The sequence below is a fragment of the Aquarana catesbeiana genome, linkage group LG02 (genome assembly GCF_042186555.1).
Source record: "Aquarana catesbeiana isolate 2022-GZ linkage group LG02, ASM4218655v1, whole genome shotgun sequence".
NCBI classification, from domain to species: domain Eukaryota; kingdom Metazoa; phylum Chordata; class Amphibia; order Anura; family Ranidae; genus Aquarana; species Aquarana catesbeiana.
The window spans coordinates 799841123-799860905 of NC_133325.1; the positions used below are offsets into that span (position 1 = coordinate 799841123).

General features: G+C 47.4%; 1 protein-coding gene across 1 annotated transcript in view; it reads right to left on the minus strand.

Annotated features, from left to right (window-relative positions):
• Positions 1 to 11248: 11248 nt before the first annotated feature.
• The window catches only part of GDAP2 (ganglioside induced differentiation associated protein 2), a 79866-nt gene continuing 71331 nt past the window's right edge, over positions 11249 to 19783 (minus strand). Inside the window, 1 exon segment of the mRNA XM_073614563.1 lies at positions 11249 to 13897. Within this exon segment, the coding sequence (XP_073470664.1) occupies positions 13850 to 13897 (48 nt within the window). The 3' untranslated portion in view covers positions 11249 to 13849.

Genomic DNA, 19783 nt, shown 5'->3' on the forward strand with positions numbered 1-19783 from the left:
TTTTTTTAAGTTTTGGTAGGAGTTCCACTTTAATGGCAGACCAGAGAAACGTGCAACCAAAGTCAAAAACAATTCCTCCGCCAATCTTTATAAAAGGATCCTGAAGCCTTTTTTTTTTAATTTTTTTTTTAGCTCTGGTTCTGGATATTTTTGTCTCTTGGTCTGACGTTATTGGTGGCCCTGGGCCAGTATGGTGGTCGGAGCCCACATGTGGACGGATGGTGTGGTGGGTGATATGGAGGAGGTCTGTGACTCCGGGACAGCGCCGCATTCCCACTTTATGTTCTTTTCCAGACCACAGAGGAGGCGCCACGCCAACATTTTCCTCCAAACCCTCCGGATATAAAGCGGCTTTCAGCGGGATGGCGATTATCTCATTATCACATTGTTAAAAATGAGAAGGGAGATAATAATACAGAAAAACAGATCACACCACCAATCCGGGAACAAAGAAAAGAATCCAGGGGCCCTGGCCAGGGGGGGAGGGGGAGGGGGGATAGTTTTTTTTAGGGCAGGTTACTTAAATTATAATTTCTCAAGTTATCACTAATATTATTCCTGTGTCTGTGTATGTATATATATATATATATATATATATATATATATATATATATATATATAAATATATATATTTATATAAATATATATAAAAAAAGTGTTCCTCAGGGGAGGGGCCTATCTGTGCCACCACTGTGATGACATTTCTCTGACCCACCAATCAGGCGATACAATGTAGAAAACTTCTTCAGCAAAATTCAGCAATACCTCTCTGCTCCTTCCTCTATAACTCTCCTCTCCTGAAATACTCTGCACTGCTGGATGGCTCTGCTCCTTCCTCTATAACTCTCCTCTCCTGAAATACTCTGCTCTGCTGGAGGACTCTGCTCCTTCCTCTATAACTCTCCTCTCCTAAAATACTCGGCTCTGCTGGAGGACTCTGCTCCTTCCTCTATAACTCTCCTCTCCTGATATACTCTGCTCTGCTGGAGGACTCTGCTCCTTCCTCTATAACTCTCCTCTCCTGAAATACTCTACTCTGCTGGAGGACTCTGCTCCTTCCTCTAACTCTCCTCTCCTGAAATACTCTGCACTGCTGGGGGACCATGCTCCTTCCTCTATAACTCTCCTCTCCTGAAATACTCTTCACTGCTGGAGGACTCTGCTCCTTCCCCTATAACTCTCCTCTCCTGAAATACTCTGCACTGCTGGAGGACTCTGCTCCTTCCCCTATAACTCTCCTCTCCTGAAATACTCTGCTCTGCTGGAGGACTCTGCTCCTTCCTCTATAACTCTCCTCTCCTGAAATACTCTGCTGGAGGACTCTGCTCCTTCCCCTATAACTCTCCTCTCCTGATATACTCTGCACTGCTGGAGGACTCTGCTCCTTCCTCTATAACTCTCCTCTCCTAAAATACTCTGCACTGCTGGAGGACTCTGCTCCTTCCTCTATAACTCTCCTCTCCTAAAATACTCTGCACTGCTGGAGGACTCTACTCCTTCCTCTATAACTCTCCTCTCCTAAAATACTCTGCTGGAGGACTCTGCTCCTTCCCCTATAACTCTCCTCTCCTGATATACTCTGCTCTGCTGGAGGACTCTGCTCCTTCCTCTATAACTCTCCTCTCCTGAAATACTCTACTCTGCTGGAGGACTCTGCTCCTTCCTCTAACTCTCCTCTCCTGAAATACTCTGCACTGCTGGGGGACCATGCTCCTTCCTCTATAACTCTCCTCTCTTGAAATACTCTTCACTGCTGGAGGACTCTGCTCCTTCCCCTATAACTCTCATCTCCTGAAATACTCTGCACTGCTGGAGGACTCTGCTCCTTCCCCTATAACTCTCCTCTCCTGAAATACTCTGCTCTGCTGGAGGACTCTGCTCCTTCCTCTATAACTCTCCTCTCCTGAAATACTCTGCTGGAGGACTCTGCTCCTTCCCCTATAACTCTCCTCTCCTGATATACTCTGCACTGCTGGAGGACTCTGCTCCTTCCTCTATAACTCTCCTCTCCTAAAATACTCTGCACTGCTGGAGGACTCTACTCCTTCCTCTATAACTCTCCTCTCCTAAAATACTCTGCTGGAGGACTCTGCTCCTTCCCCTATAACTCTCCTCTCCTAAAATACTCTGCTCTGCTGGAGGACTCTGCTCCTTCCTCTATAACTCTCCTCTCCTAAAATACTCTGCTTTGCTGGAGGACTCTGCTCCTTCCTCTATAACTCTCCTCTCCTGAAATACTCTGCTCTGCTGGAGGACTCTGCTCCTTTCTCTATAACTCTCCTCTCCTGAAATACTCTGCACTGCTGGAGGACTCTGCTCCTTTCTCTATAACTCTCCTCTCCTGAAATACTCTGCACTGCTGGAGGACTCTGCTCCTTCCCCTATAACTCTCCTCTCCTGATATACTCTGCTCTGCCGGAGGACTCCCCTGACTATAAAGCAGAGGGAGAAGTCCTTGGTCCCGTCTGGCTGTCCCCAGGACTCAGTGGGGTTAACAGATTTGCGGTGTTTCCATCTGAATCATACCTGGCGGTGACCCTGGAGCGGCCAGCCTGAGATTATATGGGATTTTCGTGGGCCGCGGACAGATGGCAGGAGCTAAATATGGACATGGAATAAAAAAGAAAATAACATCCAGGACCTCGTCAGAAGTAATTAGTCGGTTTAATGAGCCTGCGGCGCTCCTGAAACAGCGGAGTCAGAGCTGCAGCAGATGTTCTTCCCATGCTGAGTGAGCAGCGTGAGAGAGAGAGAGCGGCGATACGAGACAGGCGGCGATACGAGACAGGCGGCGATATCAGACAGGTCGCAATACGAGACAGGCGGCGATACGAAATAGGGAGCGATACAAGACAGGCAGAGATGATATCAGACAGAGTGATACGAGGCGGGCGGCGATGCTACGAGATGGACGGCGATGATACGAGGCGGGCGGCTATGATACGAGGCAGCGATATGAGACAGGCAGCAATGATACGAGACAGGCAGCGCTACGAGACAGGCAGCGATGATGCGAGACAGGCAGCAATACGAGACAGGCAGCAATAAGAGACAGGCAGCGACAATACGAGACAGGCAGCGACAGGCAGCGACAATACGAGACAGGCAGCGACAATACGAGACAGGCAGCGACAGGCAGCGACAATACGAGACAGGCAGCGACAATACGAGACAGGCAGCGACAATACGAGACAGGCGGCGACGATACGAGACAGGCGGCGACGATACGAGAAGGCGGTGGCAATACGAGACAGGCAGCAACGATACGAGACAGGCAGCAATGATACGAGACAGGCAGCGCTACGAGACGAGACAGGTGGTGATGATACGAGACAGGCGGTGATGATACGAGACAGGCAGCAATATAAGACAGGCAGCAATACGAGACAGGTGGCGATGATACGAGACAGGCAGCAATACGAGACAGGCAGCGCTACGAGACAGGTGGCGATGATACGAGACAGGCAGCAATACGAGACAGGCAGCGCTACGAGACAGGCAGCGCTACGAGACAGGCAGCGCTACGAGACAGGGGGCGACAATACGAGACAGGCGGCGATGATACGAGAAGGCGGTGGCGATACGAGACAGGCAGCGATGATACGAGACAGGCAGCGATGATACGAGACAGGCAGCGCTACGAGACAGGCGGCGATGATACGAGACAGGCGGCGATGATACGAGACAGGCGGCAATATAAGACAGGCAGCAATACGAGACAGGCAGCGATGATACGAGACAGGCAGCAATACGAGACAGGCAGCGATGATACGAGACAGGCAGCAATACGAGACAGGCAGCGCTACGAGACAGGCAGCGCTACGAGACAGGCAGCGCTACGAGACAGGCAGCGATGATATGAGACAGGCGGCGACAATACGAGACAGGCAACGATGATATGAGAAGGCGGTGGCAAAACGAGACAGGCAGCAATACGAGACAGGCGGCGATTTGATGATCACCTCTACGGTTTTTATTTTTTGCGCTATAAACGGCTCATCAGCTCCCAAAACCGGGAAGTGCAGAATCTCGGATATATATACATGATTCTGCACAGAGGGGTTACCCTGTATCAGTAAATCTTGCTATGGGGTGGTTGTAAAGAGGTTAAAGGTCATACTTGAAATTATCCACAACGGTTGCTGGGGAAGACAAAATACACTATATTATCAAAAGTATTGGGACGCCTGCCTTTACACACACATGAACTTTAATGACATCCCAGTCTTATGCCCCATACACACGGTCGGACTTTGTTCGGACATTCCGACAACAAAATCCTAGGATTTTTTCCGACGGATGTTGGCTCAAACTTGTTTTGCATACACACGGTCACACAAAGTTGTCGGAAAATCCGATCGTTCTAAACGCGGTGACGTAAAACACGTACGTCGGGATTATAAACGGGGCAGTGGCCAATAGCTTTCATCTCTTTATTTATTCTGAGCATGCGTGGCACTTTGTCCGTCGGATTTGTGTACACACGATCGGAATTTCCGACAACGGATTTTGTTGTCGGAAAATTTTATCTCCTGCTCTCCAACTTTGTGTGTCGGAAAATCCGATGGAAAATGTCCGATGGAGCCCACACACGGTCGGAATTTCCGACAACACGTTCCAATCGGACATTTTCCATCGGAAAATCCGACCGTGTGTACGGGGCATTAGTCCGTAGGGTTCAATATTGAGTTGGCTCCGCCCTTTGCAGCTATAACAGCTTCAACTCTTCTGGGAAGGCCGTCCACAAGGTTTAGGAGTGTGTCTATGGGAATGTTTGACCATTCTTCCAGAAGCACATTTGTGAGGTCAGGCACTGATGTGGATGAGAAGGAATTCCTCCAAAAGGTGTTCTATGGGGTTGAGGTCAGGACTCTGTGCAGGCAGGTCAAGTTCCTCCACCCGAACCTTGCTCTTCCATGTCTTTATGGACCTTGATTTGTGCACTGCTGTGCAGTCATGTTGGAACAGGAATGGGTCATCCACAAACTGTTCCAACAAAGTTGGGAGCATGAAATTGTCCAAAATGTCTCAGTATGCTGACACAAATGATTTGCACCAGTGCACAAAGCAAGGTCCATAAAGACATGGATGAGCGAGTTTGGGGTGACTGGCCTGCAGAGAGTCCTGACCTCAACCCGATAGAACACCTTTGGGACAAATTAGAGTGGAGACTGCGAGCCAGGCCTTCTCAGTGCCTGACCTCACAAATGCTCTTCTGGAAGAATGGTCAAACATTCCCATAGACACACTCCTAAACCTTGTGGACGGCCTTCCCAGAAGAGTTGAAGCTGTTGTAGCTGCAAAGGGTGGGCCAACTCAACATTGAACCCTATGGACTAAGACTGGGATGTCATTAAAGTTCAGGTGCGTGTAAAGGCAGGCGTCCCAATACTTTTGATAATATACTGTAAATGTACCTACATCCTGTAGACACACCTGTGATAAAATAGACCAATCGCTAGCTCCCTCCCCAACCCATCTCCATTACAGAGGATTTTCTCTCTGCTTTGTAAGACGCCTAATCCGGTACGGAAGCCAAGAGCTCAGCTCTGCGAGGAGGAAGTCTTCGGGTAATTAATTAAACCACTTTGTTGGCCTTGATAAAGAGACAGAGCTTCTGAGGTTCATCCCTGGAAGTGCCGCACTGATCCCTTTCCATTCCTTCCTATGGCGGCTGGAAAAATCGGCAGCACATTGAAAATATGAAGCACTGGAGACCAACTAGGCTCTGCCGGGAGGAACTACGACGAGGTTATCGTTTTTAGACCGCAGTTCTGAACTGAAGTTTTTTTTCTTTTTTTCTTTAAATGCAAACTATCCTAAATTGCAAGTAAAGAATATTGCATGCATATATGCAAAACCGTGTGCCTTGTGGCTCTTCCCGGGGTCTACTAAATAAAACACGACAGAGTTTCAATAGTTATATTTGCAACTTATGAAATAGTATATTGCAGCACAAAAGGTACATCTGACCACCTGAGCCATCCCTATGAAACCTGACTTCCCTATTCAGAGAAACTGCCATAGGCTATTCATTAATAATGTAGAGCATAGTGGCTTGAAGGTCTGTAGAGAAAATAACGCATGGAGGTGGATGACAAGGGCATCAGGGTATGAAAGCCAGAGGAGGAGCTTGTGTCCCGAATCGTTGTCATTGCCCGCCATCTGTACTGGGGGGATCTGTACATGTTGCATTTTATCTCTGGCCCTTATAAGCACTTCTGCATGGGGTTTGCATGTTCTCCTTGGGTTTGCATGTTCTCCTAGGGTTTGCATGTTCTCCTTGGGTTAGCATGTTCTCCTTGGATTAGCATGTTCTCCTAGGGTTTGCATGTTCTCCTAGGGTTTGCATGTTCTCCTAGGGTTAGCATGTGCTCCTTGGGTTAGCATGTGCTCCTTGGGTTAGCATGTGCTCCTTGGGTTAGCATGTTCTCCTTGGGTTTGCATGTTCTCCTTGGGTTTGCATGTTCTCCTTGGGTTTGCATGTGCTCCTTGGGTTAGCATGTTCTCCTTGGGTTTGCATGTGCTCCTTGGGTTTGCATGTTCTCCTTGGGTTTGCATGTTCTCCTTGGGTTTACATGGGCTTTCCCAATATTTCAAAGACAAACTGGTAGGTCAGTTGGTTCCTGTTTAAAATTGACATTAATATGTGTATGTATGTGAGATTAAGCATGTAAGCTCCTTGAGGGCAGGGACCGAGGCCGGGGCAAAGGACGGCAGGGGGGCTTGGGGCAGAAGGAGCCCTAACTGCAGCATTGCTCTTTTAGCAGGAAATGGGTACACTGGGAGCTGCAGCTTTACCATGCTCCATGTGACTAAGACCCCCTTTCACACTGGGGCGGTTTTCAGGCGCTTTAGCACTAGAAATAGCCTCCGCTAATCGCCTGAAAACCTCCTCTCATACATTTCCAGTGTGCCTTTTCACACCGGGGGCGGTGCGCTTGTGGGAATGGAAAAAAAAGTCCTGCAAGCAGCACCTTTGGGGTGGTTTGGGAGCGCTGCATGGGCAGCACTTTCAAAGCTTCTTAAAAGCGCCGCAAAAGTGGAGTTTTGACCCCTTTCTTAGGGATAAAAGTGCCCCACTAGCGGCCGAAAAGCAGCGCTTAAACAGCAGCATAGCGCCACTAAAATGAGCGGTGCTTTAGCGCTGACGCCGCCCCAGTGTGAAAGGGGTCTTACTGGTAGGGGTGGCTGCAGTGTCACTCCTGTCAACGGGGATTTTTTTTTTTTTTTTAGGCGCTACTTCCGGCACTGGCCTTGTGCTCACCGCTGTCACTGATAAACACAGAAGATGGATTCCTCTGCCGGCTTCTGCGTTTGCAATTGGCAGTGTGTCGCTCCTGGGCTCACACTGAAGACTGGTTGAATATATCTAGGGGAGGTTGATGGAACAGCTCTGTATGGGAGAGTTCTGTATTTGTAGCAGGGGGGTTGCAAGGACATTTTTACTTCTAGTGACACCACCAACTCAAGGATATTTTTTTTCCTTCCGGTGACACCACCGACACAGGGCCAATTTTCCTTGTAAGAACACCATCAACACAGAGAGAATTTCCTTCCAGTGACACCACAGACACGGGGACAATTTTCCTTGCAAGAACACCATCAACACAGAGAGAATTTCCTTCCAGTGACACCACAGACACGGGGACAATTTCAGAAACGCCAGAGTCAGGGACATTTATTCCTTCCAGTGACACCACGGCCGCAGGGGCATTTTACCTTCTAATTGCGCCAGCGATGCAGGGACATTTTTCCTTTCAATGACCCCACAGACACGGGGACATTTCCCCCCCCCCCCCTTCAGTGACACCCAGACACAGGGACATCTTTTATTTCTAGTGGCACCGCTTATGCTAGGACATCATTTTCTTTTCAGTAGCTCCACTGACGCAGGGACATTTCATTTTTAGGGTCTGCAGACTTAAGGCCATACACGGTTGAATTTCGAACAAATTTTCTTTTCAAAACCAGAGTGTTCCCTTTTTTTGTGATCCGATGGCGCCACCATTGATTTTCGAAATTCGGCCGACCAAGCCTTCAATTTCATCTCATGTTGCTACAGAAAAGAATTTTCGTGGCTGAGATTCTTTTCTCTCTGTAAATTTTCTTTTCTTATTACATTTCTCGCACGATTCTCCCATCATTGATTAGAAAATCGTTAGTTTTTCTGAAAATTTCCAACATGTCCGACTCCTCAAATTTGATTGCCGCACGAAAATCAGCCATTGCTGCAGCTCCACTAATGGTGCGAAATTCGTACAAAAATTATTTGATACGATTTTCGAAAGAAAATTCTTTTGAAATTCGAACCGTGTATGGCCGGCATTATTCTAATTATAACAAGTCTCTTCCCTGTAAGGAAGGATCTGTTCAAGTAAGAAAACATGGCGCCCACTCTTGCCACACAGACATTCCGTCCCTGCTAGCGTATGGAATGCAGTTCACTTCTGATCAGTGGTCTCCAAACTGCGGCCCTGGGGCCGGATGTGGCCCTTTGGTTGCCTTTATCTGGCCCTTGAGGCATTATTCCTGCCAATGACACCAACAATGGGGCATAATTCCTGCCACTGACACCAATGATGTGGCATAATTTCTTCCACTGACATAAAAAAAAAAGGGGGCACTATTCCTCCCAACGTCACCAGATTGGACATTGTTTAGTCCCACTGGGCACAATTTGGCCCCCTGAAGTCTGAAGGACAGTAAACTGGCCCTTTCTTTAGAAAAAGTTTGGAGACCCCTGCTCCTGATCTTCACTTTTATTAAAACAGCGCAAAAGCAACCATCTGACAAGTTTCTGCTTCATGACTAAGGCTTTGTGAGGCAGAAACGTGTCGACAATTTATTTTTTTTTTTTACATGTTTCTGCCTCACAGAGCCTTAGTCATAAGTTGGAAACTCATAGAGGGTGGTGCTTTTTCAATAAAATGAAGAGTTGGATGTTTTTTTGCTACAAAGGACCAGGGATTTCCCTATAATCTCTCAGCTTCAGCTCTGCTAGCTACACAGCCCAGGTTTTTTTTTTTTTTTTTAGCTTTCCACACCTTCCTCTTTTGCAGAGACCAGCCCAGAACAAGATGGCTCCTCCCAGTCCTGTCCTGTGTTCTCTCTTCTCCTTTGTTGACAGCTGCAGTGAAGGACTTGGGAATTTCTAAAGGCTCCATTCACATCAATGAGTTTTTCTTCATGCTTTTTGCAGAAACGCAGGACATTATTTATAACATGAGTTCCTATGGAACACGTACACATCAATGCATTTTTTGTGCCTCTGCATTTTTGGAAAGGGTCAGGGACTTCTTTTAAATGCAAAAGGGTGTTTTTTTTTGCTTCAATGGAGAAGCTGTAGAATTGTGATTTGCGTTCTTTAACCATACTCCCAAAATCACGTACCTGTACATCATTTTGAGGAAGTGGTTGCACCAGAGTGGTGCCTGCAGCTAGAAGGCATCACCCCGGTATCGTTTCAGAGTTGGCGGTCGGCTTTCATGTGATAACAACTGATGTGGCTAAGCAGCCGCACGGCCATTATCACAAGGCGCGGGAGTGGACATCCCGCCCCTCCCACCGCCTTCTGTTGCTCCGCCCAGGTCTCCCACCCCACTGGGCGACTCGAGCGACCAGCCGGCACGTCCGCCGGCTGCCCGGAGACCTGCACGAAGCCGAAATGAACTTTAAATCGGGTCTCCGATGTAGTAACCCGGAAGCAACGTCACTTCCGTGTTTTTGCAGCAGACAACGGCGCTGATTCAAAAAAATCCACAGTATTCAAAAATGCCAATTTTGGTGTTTTGAATACTTTTAAGTGCAGTGGTGGGGGGTTTGGCGTCTTTTAGACCCCAAACCCCTCCATAAAGAGTACCCGTCACTGCCTATTACTGTCACAAGGGATGTGTACATTCCTTGTGACAGAAAAAGTAAAACGTTTTTTTTAAGGGATAGTGTCAAAATAAATAAAAGAGAATTATATTTTTATTTTTTTTTATAAAGCGACCCCGCGTGCTCGCGCACCAAAGAAAAAACGCATACGCAAGTCATGCCTGCAAATGTAAACCGTTTTCAAATCGCACATGTGAGGTATCGCCACGATCGTTCGAGCGAGAGCAATAATTCTAGCACAGGACCTTCTCCGTAACTCTTAACTGGTAACCATTAAAAATTTTGAAAGCGCACCTATGGAGATTTTTAAACTACCGTAGTTTGTCGCCATTCCACGAGTGTACACAATTTTAAATCGTAACATTTTAGGTATCTATTTATAAATTGGGCTAACTTTACTGTTTAGTTTTTTTTTAACAATTCAGTGAAGTGTATTTTTTTTTTTTTACAAAACAATTGCATTTGAAAGACCGCTGCGCAAAAAACGTGTGATGTAAAATAGTGCAACGACCGCCATTTAATTCTCCAGAGTCTTTGCTAAAATAGAGATATATCTCTATCTCTCTCTCTCTATCCCTATATATCTATCTATCTCTAAATAAATGAAATGTTTGGGGGTTCTAAGTAATTTTCTAGCAAAAAATACTGATTTAACTTTAACTAAGAAAATGCCAGAAATAGGCCTGGTCCTTAAAGGGTTAATCTGCCCAACAATAAATTTTCCCAAAAAATTACAAAAAAGCATACAAAAACGCAAATTGTGGCAAAATTGCAGTAAAATCAAATGTAAAAAGCACAGCAGAAATGCTCAAATGCAAATGGCATAGGTGTGAATGGAGCCGAAGACCAATTAGCTTCATCTCAGCAGGCTGCACAGACCAGAGCTCACAGACTTTCCACAGCCACATCCTAATAAATAATTATTCTCCTTTATTTGCATAAGGGGGTGGAGACGATCACATCATTTCTGAAGGCTGTAAAGCCCAGAGGTCATTAGCTTTCCACACCTCCCTCTTTTGCAGAGACCAGCCCAACCCAGAAAGTGTCTCTTCTCAGTCCTGTCCTGTGTTCTCTCTTCTCCTTTCTTGACAGTGAAGGACCTGGGAAACTCTAAGACCCCCATACACACTATTAGATTTTCTGCAGATTTTTGTCTTCGGATCTACCAAAACCATATAATATGAGGTCAAACCTTAAGAGTTTCACTTTGTATGCAATCAGGCAGGCCTTTGCACTACATGGTTTTGGTAAATCTGAAGAGAAAAATCTGCAGAAAATCTAATGGTGTGTATGAGGCTTTAGACCACTTAGCTTCATCTCTGCGGGCTGCACAAACCAGAACTCAAGACTTTCCACATCTCCAACCTAATAAATCATTATTCTCCTTTATTTGCATAAGAGGTGGAGACGATCACAACAAAGAAAACAAAAGAACAAGGCAACTCCTTCCATGTATGTGTTCTCATTTCTTGACAGTTGCTGTGAAGGACCCGAGATTCTCATTGACCTCTTAGCTGCATCGATGAGGGCTTCACAGACTTTCTCACTCCTAATAGATCATTATTCTCTTTTTTAAATTTTTTTGCATAAGAGGTGGAGACGATCACAGCACAGAAGGAGGCAGCTCCCCCTAGTCCTGTCCTGTGTTCTCTCTCCTCATTTGTTGACAGCTGCAGTGCAGGACCTGGAAAAATGCTAAGACCTCTTAGCTTCATCTCTGCAGGCTGCACAGCCCAGAGGTCATTAGCTTTCCACACCACCCTCTTTTGCAGCCACCAGCCAATCCCGGAAAGTGGCTGCTCCCAGTCCTGTCCTCATTTGTGAAGGACCCGAGAGTCTCAGTGACCTCTTTCCTGCATCCCTGCTGGCTGCACAGACCAGAGCTCACAGACTTTCCACATTTCCATTCTTAGTAAATCATTATGCTCCTTTATTTGCATAAGAGGTGGAGAATGATCACAACACAAAACAAGGCAGCTCCTCCCATTCCTGTGTTCTCTATTATCATTTGTTGACAGTTCAGTGAAAGACCTGAGATTCCTCTTAGCTTTATCTCTGCAGGCTGCACAGACCAGAGCTCACAGACTTTCTACATCTCCATCCTAATAAATTATTCTCTTATTTGCATAAGAGATGGAGACGATCACAGCAGAGAATAAGGCAGCTCCTCATGTGACACTGCTCAGCATCCCATGTGACACCAAGGGACACTGCTTAGCACCCCATGTGATACCAGGGGACACTCCTCAGCGCCCCATGTGACACCAGGGGACACTGCTCAGCGCCCCATGTGACACCAGGGGACACTGCTCAGCTTCCCATGTGACACCAGGGGACACTCTTCAGCACCCCCCTGTGACACTGCTCAGCACCCCATGTGACACTAGGGGACACTGCTCAGCACACCATGTGACACCAGGGGACACTTCTCAGCACCCCCATGTGACACCAGGGGACACTGCTCAGCACCCCCCAGGGGACACTGCTCAGCACCCTGTGTGACACCATGTGACACCAGGGGACACTGCTCAGCACCCCCATGTGACACCAGGGGGACACTGCTCAGCACCCCCATGTGACACCAGGGGGACACTGCTCAGCACCCCCATGTGACACCAGGGGGACACTGCTCAGCACCCCCATGTGACACCAGGGGGACACTGCTCAGCACCCCCATGTGACACCAGGGGGACACTGCTCTGAGCTCCCCCTTACTGCTTACTAACCCCAACACTAGGGGTAAATGCTATGAGCTTCCCATGTGATACTGCTTTGAGCTTCCCGTGTCTCCCTTCCTGTCGAACACTTCTGTGAGCTTCCTGTGCAACACCAGGGGGACACTGCCCGACATCTCATGCAATACTAGGGGACCCTGCTCTCAGCTTTCGGTGTCTACCTTTCTGCCCAACACTGGGAGGTACTGCTGGGAGCTTCCTGTGTGACACCAGGGGCCACACTGCCCTGAGCTTGTGTCTCCTTTCTGGTCTGACACTAGGGGGCACTACGCTGAGCTTCCGGTATTTACCTTTCATACAACGCTTAGGGGAATCCACACGGAGATAACCACATTGCCTCAAGTTTTTGTTGTTTTTTTCTTTTTTTAAGCAAAGCAAATATACACAGAACGCATTCCAGGAATTGTTCACTGTGCTGGGCCAATCATATGGACAGCTGCGGAGTGGGGAGTTCCTCGGCCAGTTGTGATTGGCCCAGTACAAATATGGGTTCCTGGTGGGATAGCCCAGGCGGTCATGGACTAGGATCTGAACACGCCTGAGCTCATCCCTAGTCTGCAGAAAAATGGAATCTGGAAATGCTGTTTGAGTAATGCTCTGCGTGGCTCCAGGTCAGTATGTGAGGGAATTCTCCACCACCATGGAGGGCAACAAACCCTGAAACAGAATCTAAACCATCACTAATACAAAAAAAATAAATCCTGGATGAAATGACACAGTTGGGAGTTGATTTGTAATCCTTCATGCAGTCACTTCTGCGGTTTGAAATTGGGGGAAAAAAAAAAAATCTTCAGGTTACTGGTCTTTTTTTCTTCACCCTGATTGGGCTTCTTCAATACAAAGTGAAGAGACGGGCTGATTGATACGTCTTGCGGAAATGATTTTCTATGCCGTACTGTCATTTATCAGGTCTTCCGATATTGTTGTCGGTGCCGGAGATGATAAAACAAGACTCAGAGGGCAGCAGAATCACATTATAACGGGACTTGGTTTATTCTGAGCGGAGCTGGGATAGCCGGACGCGCCTTTGCCGGGTGGAATTATTTACACATCAGCAAAGTATAAATAGGACGCAGGCAGCCCCCTCTCATCGGTCTCTGGGATTGTCGGGTCAGTGGGGCGCCCTTCCCACACGTATTGTCCAGCTGCGGCGGATCTGTTGGAGGGGGAAGGGAATTCTCCAAAGAGAGCCGTCCACAGGGGCCGGTAGATGGAGGAGAGAGGGGGCAAAGGGCTTATAGGCCTGAGGAGGAGGAGTGTGATGGGAAGACAGGTCCGTTTTCCTGCAGAGAGAAGAAACCGATTCAATTAGTGATGGAGTATTCTGGATACCGAGCATGACTACATATTCACATACATTACAAATTGATCCTGGATCAATACGGCGGTCATAGTCAGCTGTTCATCCAGAGCCTCTGGTTTATAGACCGGGTACATCCTAAATATAGAACCATTTATACAACTATCCATCCAGAGCCTCTGGTTTATAGACCACATACATCCCATATATAGAACCATTTATCCAACTGTCCATCCAGAGCCTCTGGTTTATAGACCGGATACATCCTAAATATAGAACTATTTATACAACTGTCCATCCAGAGCCTCTGGTTTATAGACCGGATACATCCTAAATATAGAACCATTTATACAACTGTCCATCCAGAGCCTCTGGTTTATAGACCGGATACATCCTAAATATAGAACCATTTATACAACTGTCCACCCAGAGCCTCTGGTTTATAGACCGCATATATCCCATATATAGAACCATTTATCCAACTGTTCATCCAGAGCCTCTGGTTTATAGACCGGGTACATCCTAAATATAGAACCATTTATACAACTATCCATCCAGAGCCTCTGGTTTATAGACCACATACATCCCATATATAGAACCATTTATCCAACTGTCCATCCAGAGCCTCTGGTTTATAGACCGGATACATCCTAAATATAGAACCATTTATACAACTGTCCATCCAGAGCCTCTGGTTTATAGACCGGATACATCCTAAATATAGAACCATTTATACAACTGTCCACCCAGAGCCTCTGGTTTATAGACCGCATATATCCCATATATAGAACCATTTATCCAACTGTTCATCCAGAGCCTCTGGTTTATAGACCGGGTACATCCTAAATATAGAACCATTTATCCAACTGTCCATCCAGAGCCTCTGGTTTATAGACCGGATACATCCTAAATATAGAACCATTTATACAACTGTCCATCCAGAGCCTCTGGTTTATAGACCGGATACATCCTAAATATAGAACCATTTATACAACTGTCCATCCAGAGCCTCTGGTTTATAGACCGGATACATCCTAAATATAGAACCATTTATACAACTGTCCACCCAGAGCCTCTGGTTTATAGACCGCATATATCCCATATATAGAACCATTTATCCAACTGTTCATCCAGAGCCTCTGGTTTATAGACCGGGTACATCCTAAATATAGAACCATTTATCCAACTGTCCATCCAGAGCCTCTGGTTTATAGACCGGGTACATCCTAAATATAGAACCATTTATACAACTATCCATCCAGAGCCTCTGGTTTATAGACCACATACATCCCATATATAGAACCATTTATCCAACTGTCCATCCAGAGCCTCTGGTTTATAGACCGGATACATCCTAAATATAGAACCATTTATACAACTGTCCATCCAGAGCCTCTGGTTTATAGACCGGATACATCCTAAATATAGAACCATTTATACAACTGTCCACCCAGAGCCTCTGGTTTATAGACCGCATATATCCCATATATAGAACCATTTATCCAACTGTTCATCCAGAGCCTCTGGTTTATAGACCGGGTACATCCTAAATATAGAACCATTTATCCAACTGTCCATCCAGAGCCTCTGGTTTATAGACCGGATACATCCTAAATATAGAACCATTTATACAACTGTCCATCCAGAGCCTCTGGTTTATAGACCGGATACATCCTAAATATAGAACCATTTATACAACTGTCCATCCAGAGCCTCTGGTTTATAGACCGGATACATCCTAAATATAGAACCATTTATACAACTGTCCACCCAGAGCCTCTGGTTTATAGACCGCATATATCCCATATATAGAACCATTTATCCAACTGTTCATCCAGAGCCTCTGGTTTATAGACCGGGTACATCCTAAATATAGAACCATTTATCCAACTGTCCATCCAGAGCCTCTGGTTTATAGACCGGGTACATCCTAAATATAGAACCATTTATACAACTATCCATCCAGAGCCTCTGGTTTATAGACCACATACATCCCATATATAGAACCATTTATCCAACTGTCCATCCAGAGCCTCTGGTTTATAGACCGGATACATCCTAAATATAGAACCATTTATACAACTGTCCATCCAGAGCCTCTGGTTTATAGACCGGATACATCCTAAATATAGAACCATTTATACAACTGTCCATCCAGAGCCTCTGGTTTATAGACCGGATACATCCTAAATATAGAACCATTTATACAACTGTCCACCCAGAGCCTCTGGTTTATAGACCGCATATATCCCATATATAGAACCATTTATCCAACTGTTCATCCAGAGCCTCTGGTTTATAGACCGGGTACATCCTAAATATAGAACCATTTATCCAACTGTCCATCCAGAGCCTCTGGTTTATAGACCGGGTACATCCTAAATATAGAACCATTTATACAACTATCCATCCAGAGCCTCTGGTTTATAGACCACATACATCCCATATATAGAACCATTTATCCAACTGTCCATCCAGAGCCTCTGGTTTATAGACCGGATACATCCTAAATATAGAACCATTTATACAACTGTCCATCCAGAGCCTCTGGTTTATAGACCGGATACATCCTAAATATAGAACCATTTATACAACTGTCCATCCAGAGCCTCTGGTTTATAGACCGGATACATCCTAAATATAGAACCATTTATACAACTGTCCACCCAGAGCCTCTGGTTTATAGACCGCATATATCCCATATATAGAACCATTTATCCAACTGTTCATCCAGAACCTCTGGTTTACAGACCAGATAAATGGTTGTATATTTAGGATGTATCCGGTCTATAAACCAGAGGCTCTGGATGGATAGTTGGATAAATGGCTCTATATTTAGGATGTATCTGGTCTATAAACCAGAGGCTCTGGGTGGACAGTTGAATAAATGGCTCGGGTTTATAGACCGGATACATCCCAAATATAAAACCATTTATCCAACTGTCCATCCAGAGGCTCTGGTTTATAGTGCAAATAAATGGTTCTATATTTAGGATGTATCTGGTCTATAAACCAGAGGCTCTGGATGGACAGTTGGAAAAAAGGTTCTATATTTAGGATGTATCTGGTCTATAAACCAGAGGCTCTGGATGGAAAGTTTGATAAATGGCTCTATATTTAGGCTGCTGTCTATCTAGAACATTTTGTACAGGCTCAGCTGCACTACCACATGTGGAGTGATATATTTGCCCATATGTTATTAGCAGTAGGGAACATTGATAAAGCTACAAGTTTGCCGTGTCTGAGAATATAATACACAGCAGCATACCAGGGAAAGGTCCCCATCTGGGTTGCAGGCTCCTCATAGCTGACGTTCAACGTTTCACACCACTCCGACTGTATGGTGCATCCATGTGATCGCCTGCCATCGCCCCTCCCACAAGAGCATCGAATCAAAGGGGCGCCCAGTACTAGTAACCCCGTTCAGCCTGGATGACTTTGCATTTATTCATTGTGATGGGGGACATGTGTTTCTTATCAGGTAACGGTGACATTTAACCACTTCAGAGTCAGCACAGAATTCTCAGCCATTAAAAACAAATTATTTTATTATGGATATAAATCCCGGATGTAATTTGCAAGGGTGGGTGCATGCAAAGCTAATATTGTGGCGTATGCTGGAGAGTTTAACTATCAGAGATATATATAGATAGATATCTCTATCTATATCTCTATATCTTACGGTCACTGTTTGACAGCCTGTCAGTTGACAGCGAGGAAGGTTGCTCAACCCTGGCCCTAGTAACATTACCCAGCCAAAGGAGAACTTTCCTCACTCTGAACTGCCTTGGTCTATCAAGTGTGTTTTTTTTTTTTTTTTTTTTTTTTTATGAGGGGGGAGGAAGGTAATTTTTTGTCATCATCTGCTGTGACCTGTGAAATCGCATGTCCCTGACCCCTGCGCGCCACACGCCCCCGACCCCTGCTGTCACACACCCTTGTCCTCTGCCCATCACACCCCCTTGTCCCCTGCTCCCTGCCCGTCACACCCCCTTGTCCCCTGCTCGTCACACCACCTTGTCCCCTGCTCCCTGCCCGCCACACCATCTTGTCCCCTGCCTGCCATACCCCCTTGTCCCCTGCTCGTCAACACCCCCTTGTCCCCTGCTCGTCACACGGCCCTTGTCCCTTGCTCCCTGCCCATCACACACCCTTGTCCCATGCTCCCTGCTCGTCACACCCCCTTGTCCCCTGCCCGTCACAACACCTTGTCCCCTACTCCCTACCCATCACACCCTTGTCCCCTGCTCCCTATCCATCAGACCCTTGCTCCCTGTCCGTCACACCCCCTTCTCCCCCTGTTCGTCACACCCCCTTGGCCCCTGCTCCCTGCGCGTCGCACACCCTTGGCCCCTGCTCCCTGCGCGTCGCACACCCTTGGCCCCTGCTCCCTGCGCGTCGCACACCCTTGGCCCCTGCTCCCCGCACACCCTTGGCCCCTGCTCCCTGCCCGTAGAACACCCTTGGCCCCTGGCCCCTGCGCGTCGCACACCCTTGGCCCCAGCTCCCTGCGCGTCGCACACCCTTGGCCCCAGCTCCCTGCGCGTCGCACACCCTTGGCCCCTGCTCCCTGCCAGTCGCACACCCTTGGCCCCTGCTCGTCGCACACCCTTGGCCCCTGCTCCTTGCCCGTCGCACACCCTCGGCCTCTGCCTCCTGCCCGTTGCACACCCTCTGCCTCCTGCCCGTCGCACACCCTCGGCCTCTGCCTCCTGCCCGTCGCACACCCTCGGCCCCTGCCTCCTGCCCGTCGCACACCCTCGGCCCCTGCCCGTCGCACACCCTCGGCCCCTGCCCGTCGCACACCCTCGGCCCCTGCCCGTCGCACACCCTCGGCCCCTGCCCGTCGCACACCCTCGGCCCCTGTCCGTCGCACACCCTTGGCCCCTCCTCCCTGCCCGTCGTACACCCTCATCTCCTGCTCCCTGCCCATCACACACACTTGGCCCCTGTTCATCACACACCCTTGGCCCCTGCTCCCTGCCCATCACACACCCTTGGCCCCTGCTCGTCACACACCCTTGGCCCCTGCTCCCTGCCCATCACACACCCTTGGCCCCTGTTCATCACACACCCTTGGCCCCTGCTCCCTGCCCATCACACACCCTTGGCCCCTGCTCGTCACACACCCTTGGCCCCTGCTCCCTGCCCATCACACACCCTTGGCCCCTGTTCGTCACACACCCTTGGCCCCTGCTCCCTGCCCATCACACACCCTTGGCCCCTGCTCGTCACACACTCTTGGTCCCTGCTCCCTGCCCGTCACACACCCTTGGCTCCTGCTCTCTGTGCATAGAGCACCTCTGACCCCTGTGCTCTCTTGACCCCATTGCTTCAGGGGTGTGCCCTCTCAGTAATAATAAAAAAAAATAATAATTTGTTTACGGCCCTGCTGAGTGCTCACACCATCCCTCCACCTCAAATTGGAAACTCGCTCACACTTTCTATGACCTCTCTCTCATGGAAAAGTAAACATGCTTGCTTTATGTATTTCAGTGTTGGAATCCTCCAAACAAACACGTTCTCCTTTGGCAACTAATCTCCTCCATTTTAAAACTTCCTCAAAAAATAGATGTTGCAATAGACAAGGTAGGAGAAGAAGTGAAATAACATTTGCTGAGAGCGTGCTGGCAATCTTCAACACTTAATTTTTTTCCCCCAGTTCACTACAGAAGGTAGACGGCTAAAGATTTCCAGCAAGTTCTCAGCAGATGTCATTTCATTCCTATCTCATGTCCTTTTTAACAACTATTTTTTGAGGTGGTATTAAAAACGGAGGAGATTAGTTATCAAAGGGGAGCATTTTTGTTTCCACCACTGAAATACGTAAATCATGTTTACCTTTCCCTGACAAAAGGGCAATAAGAAG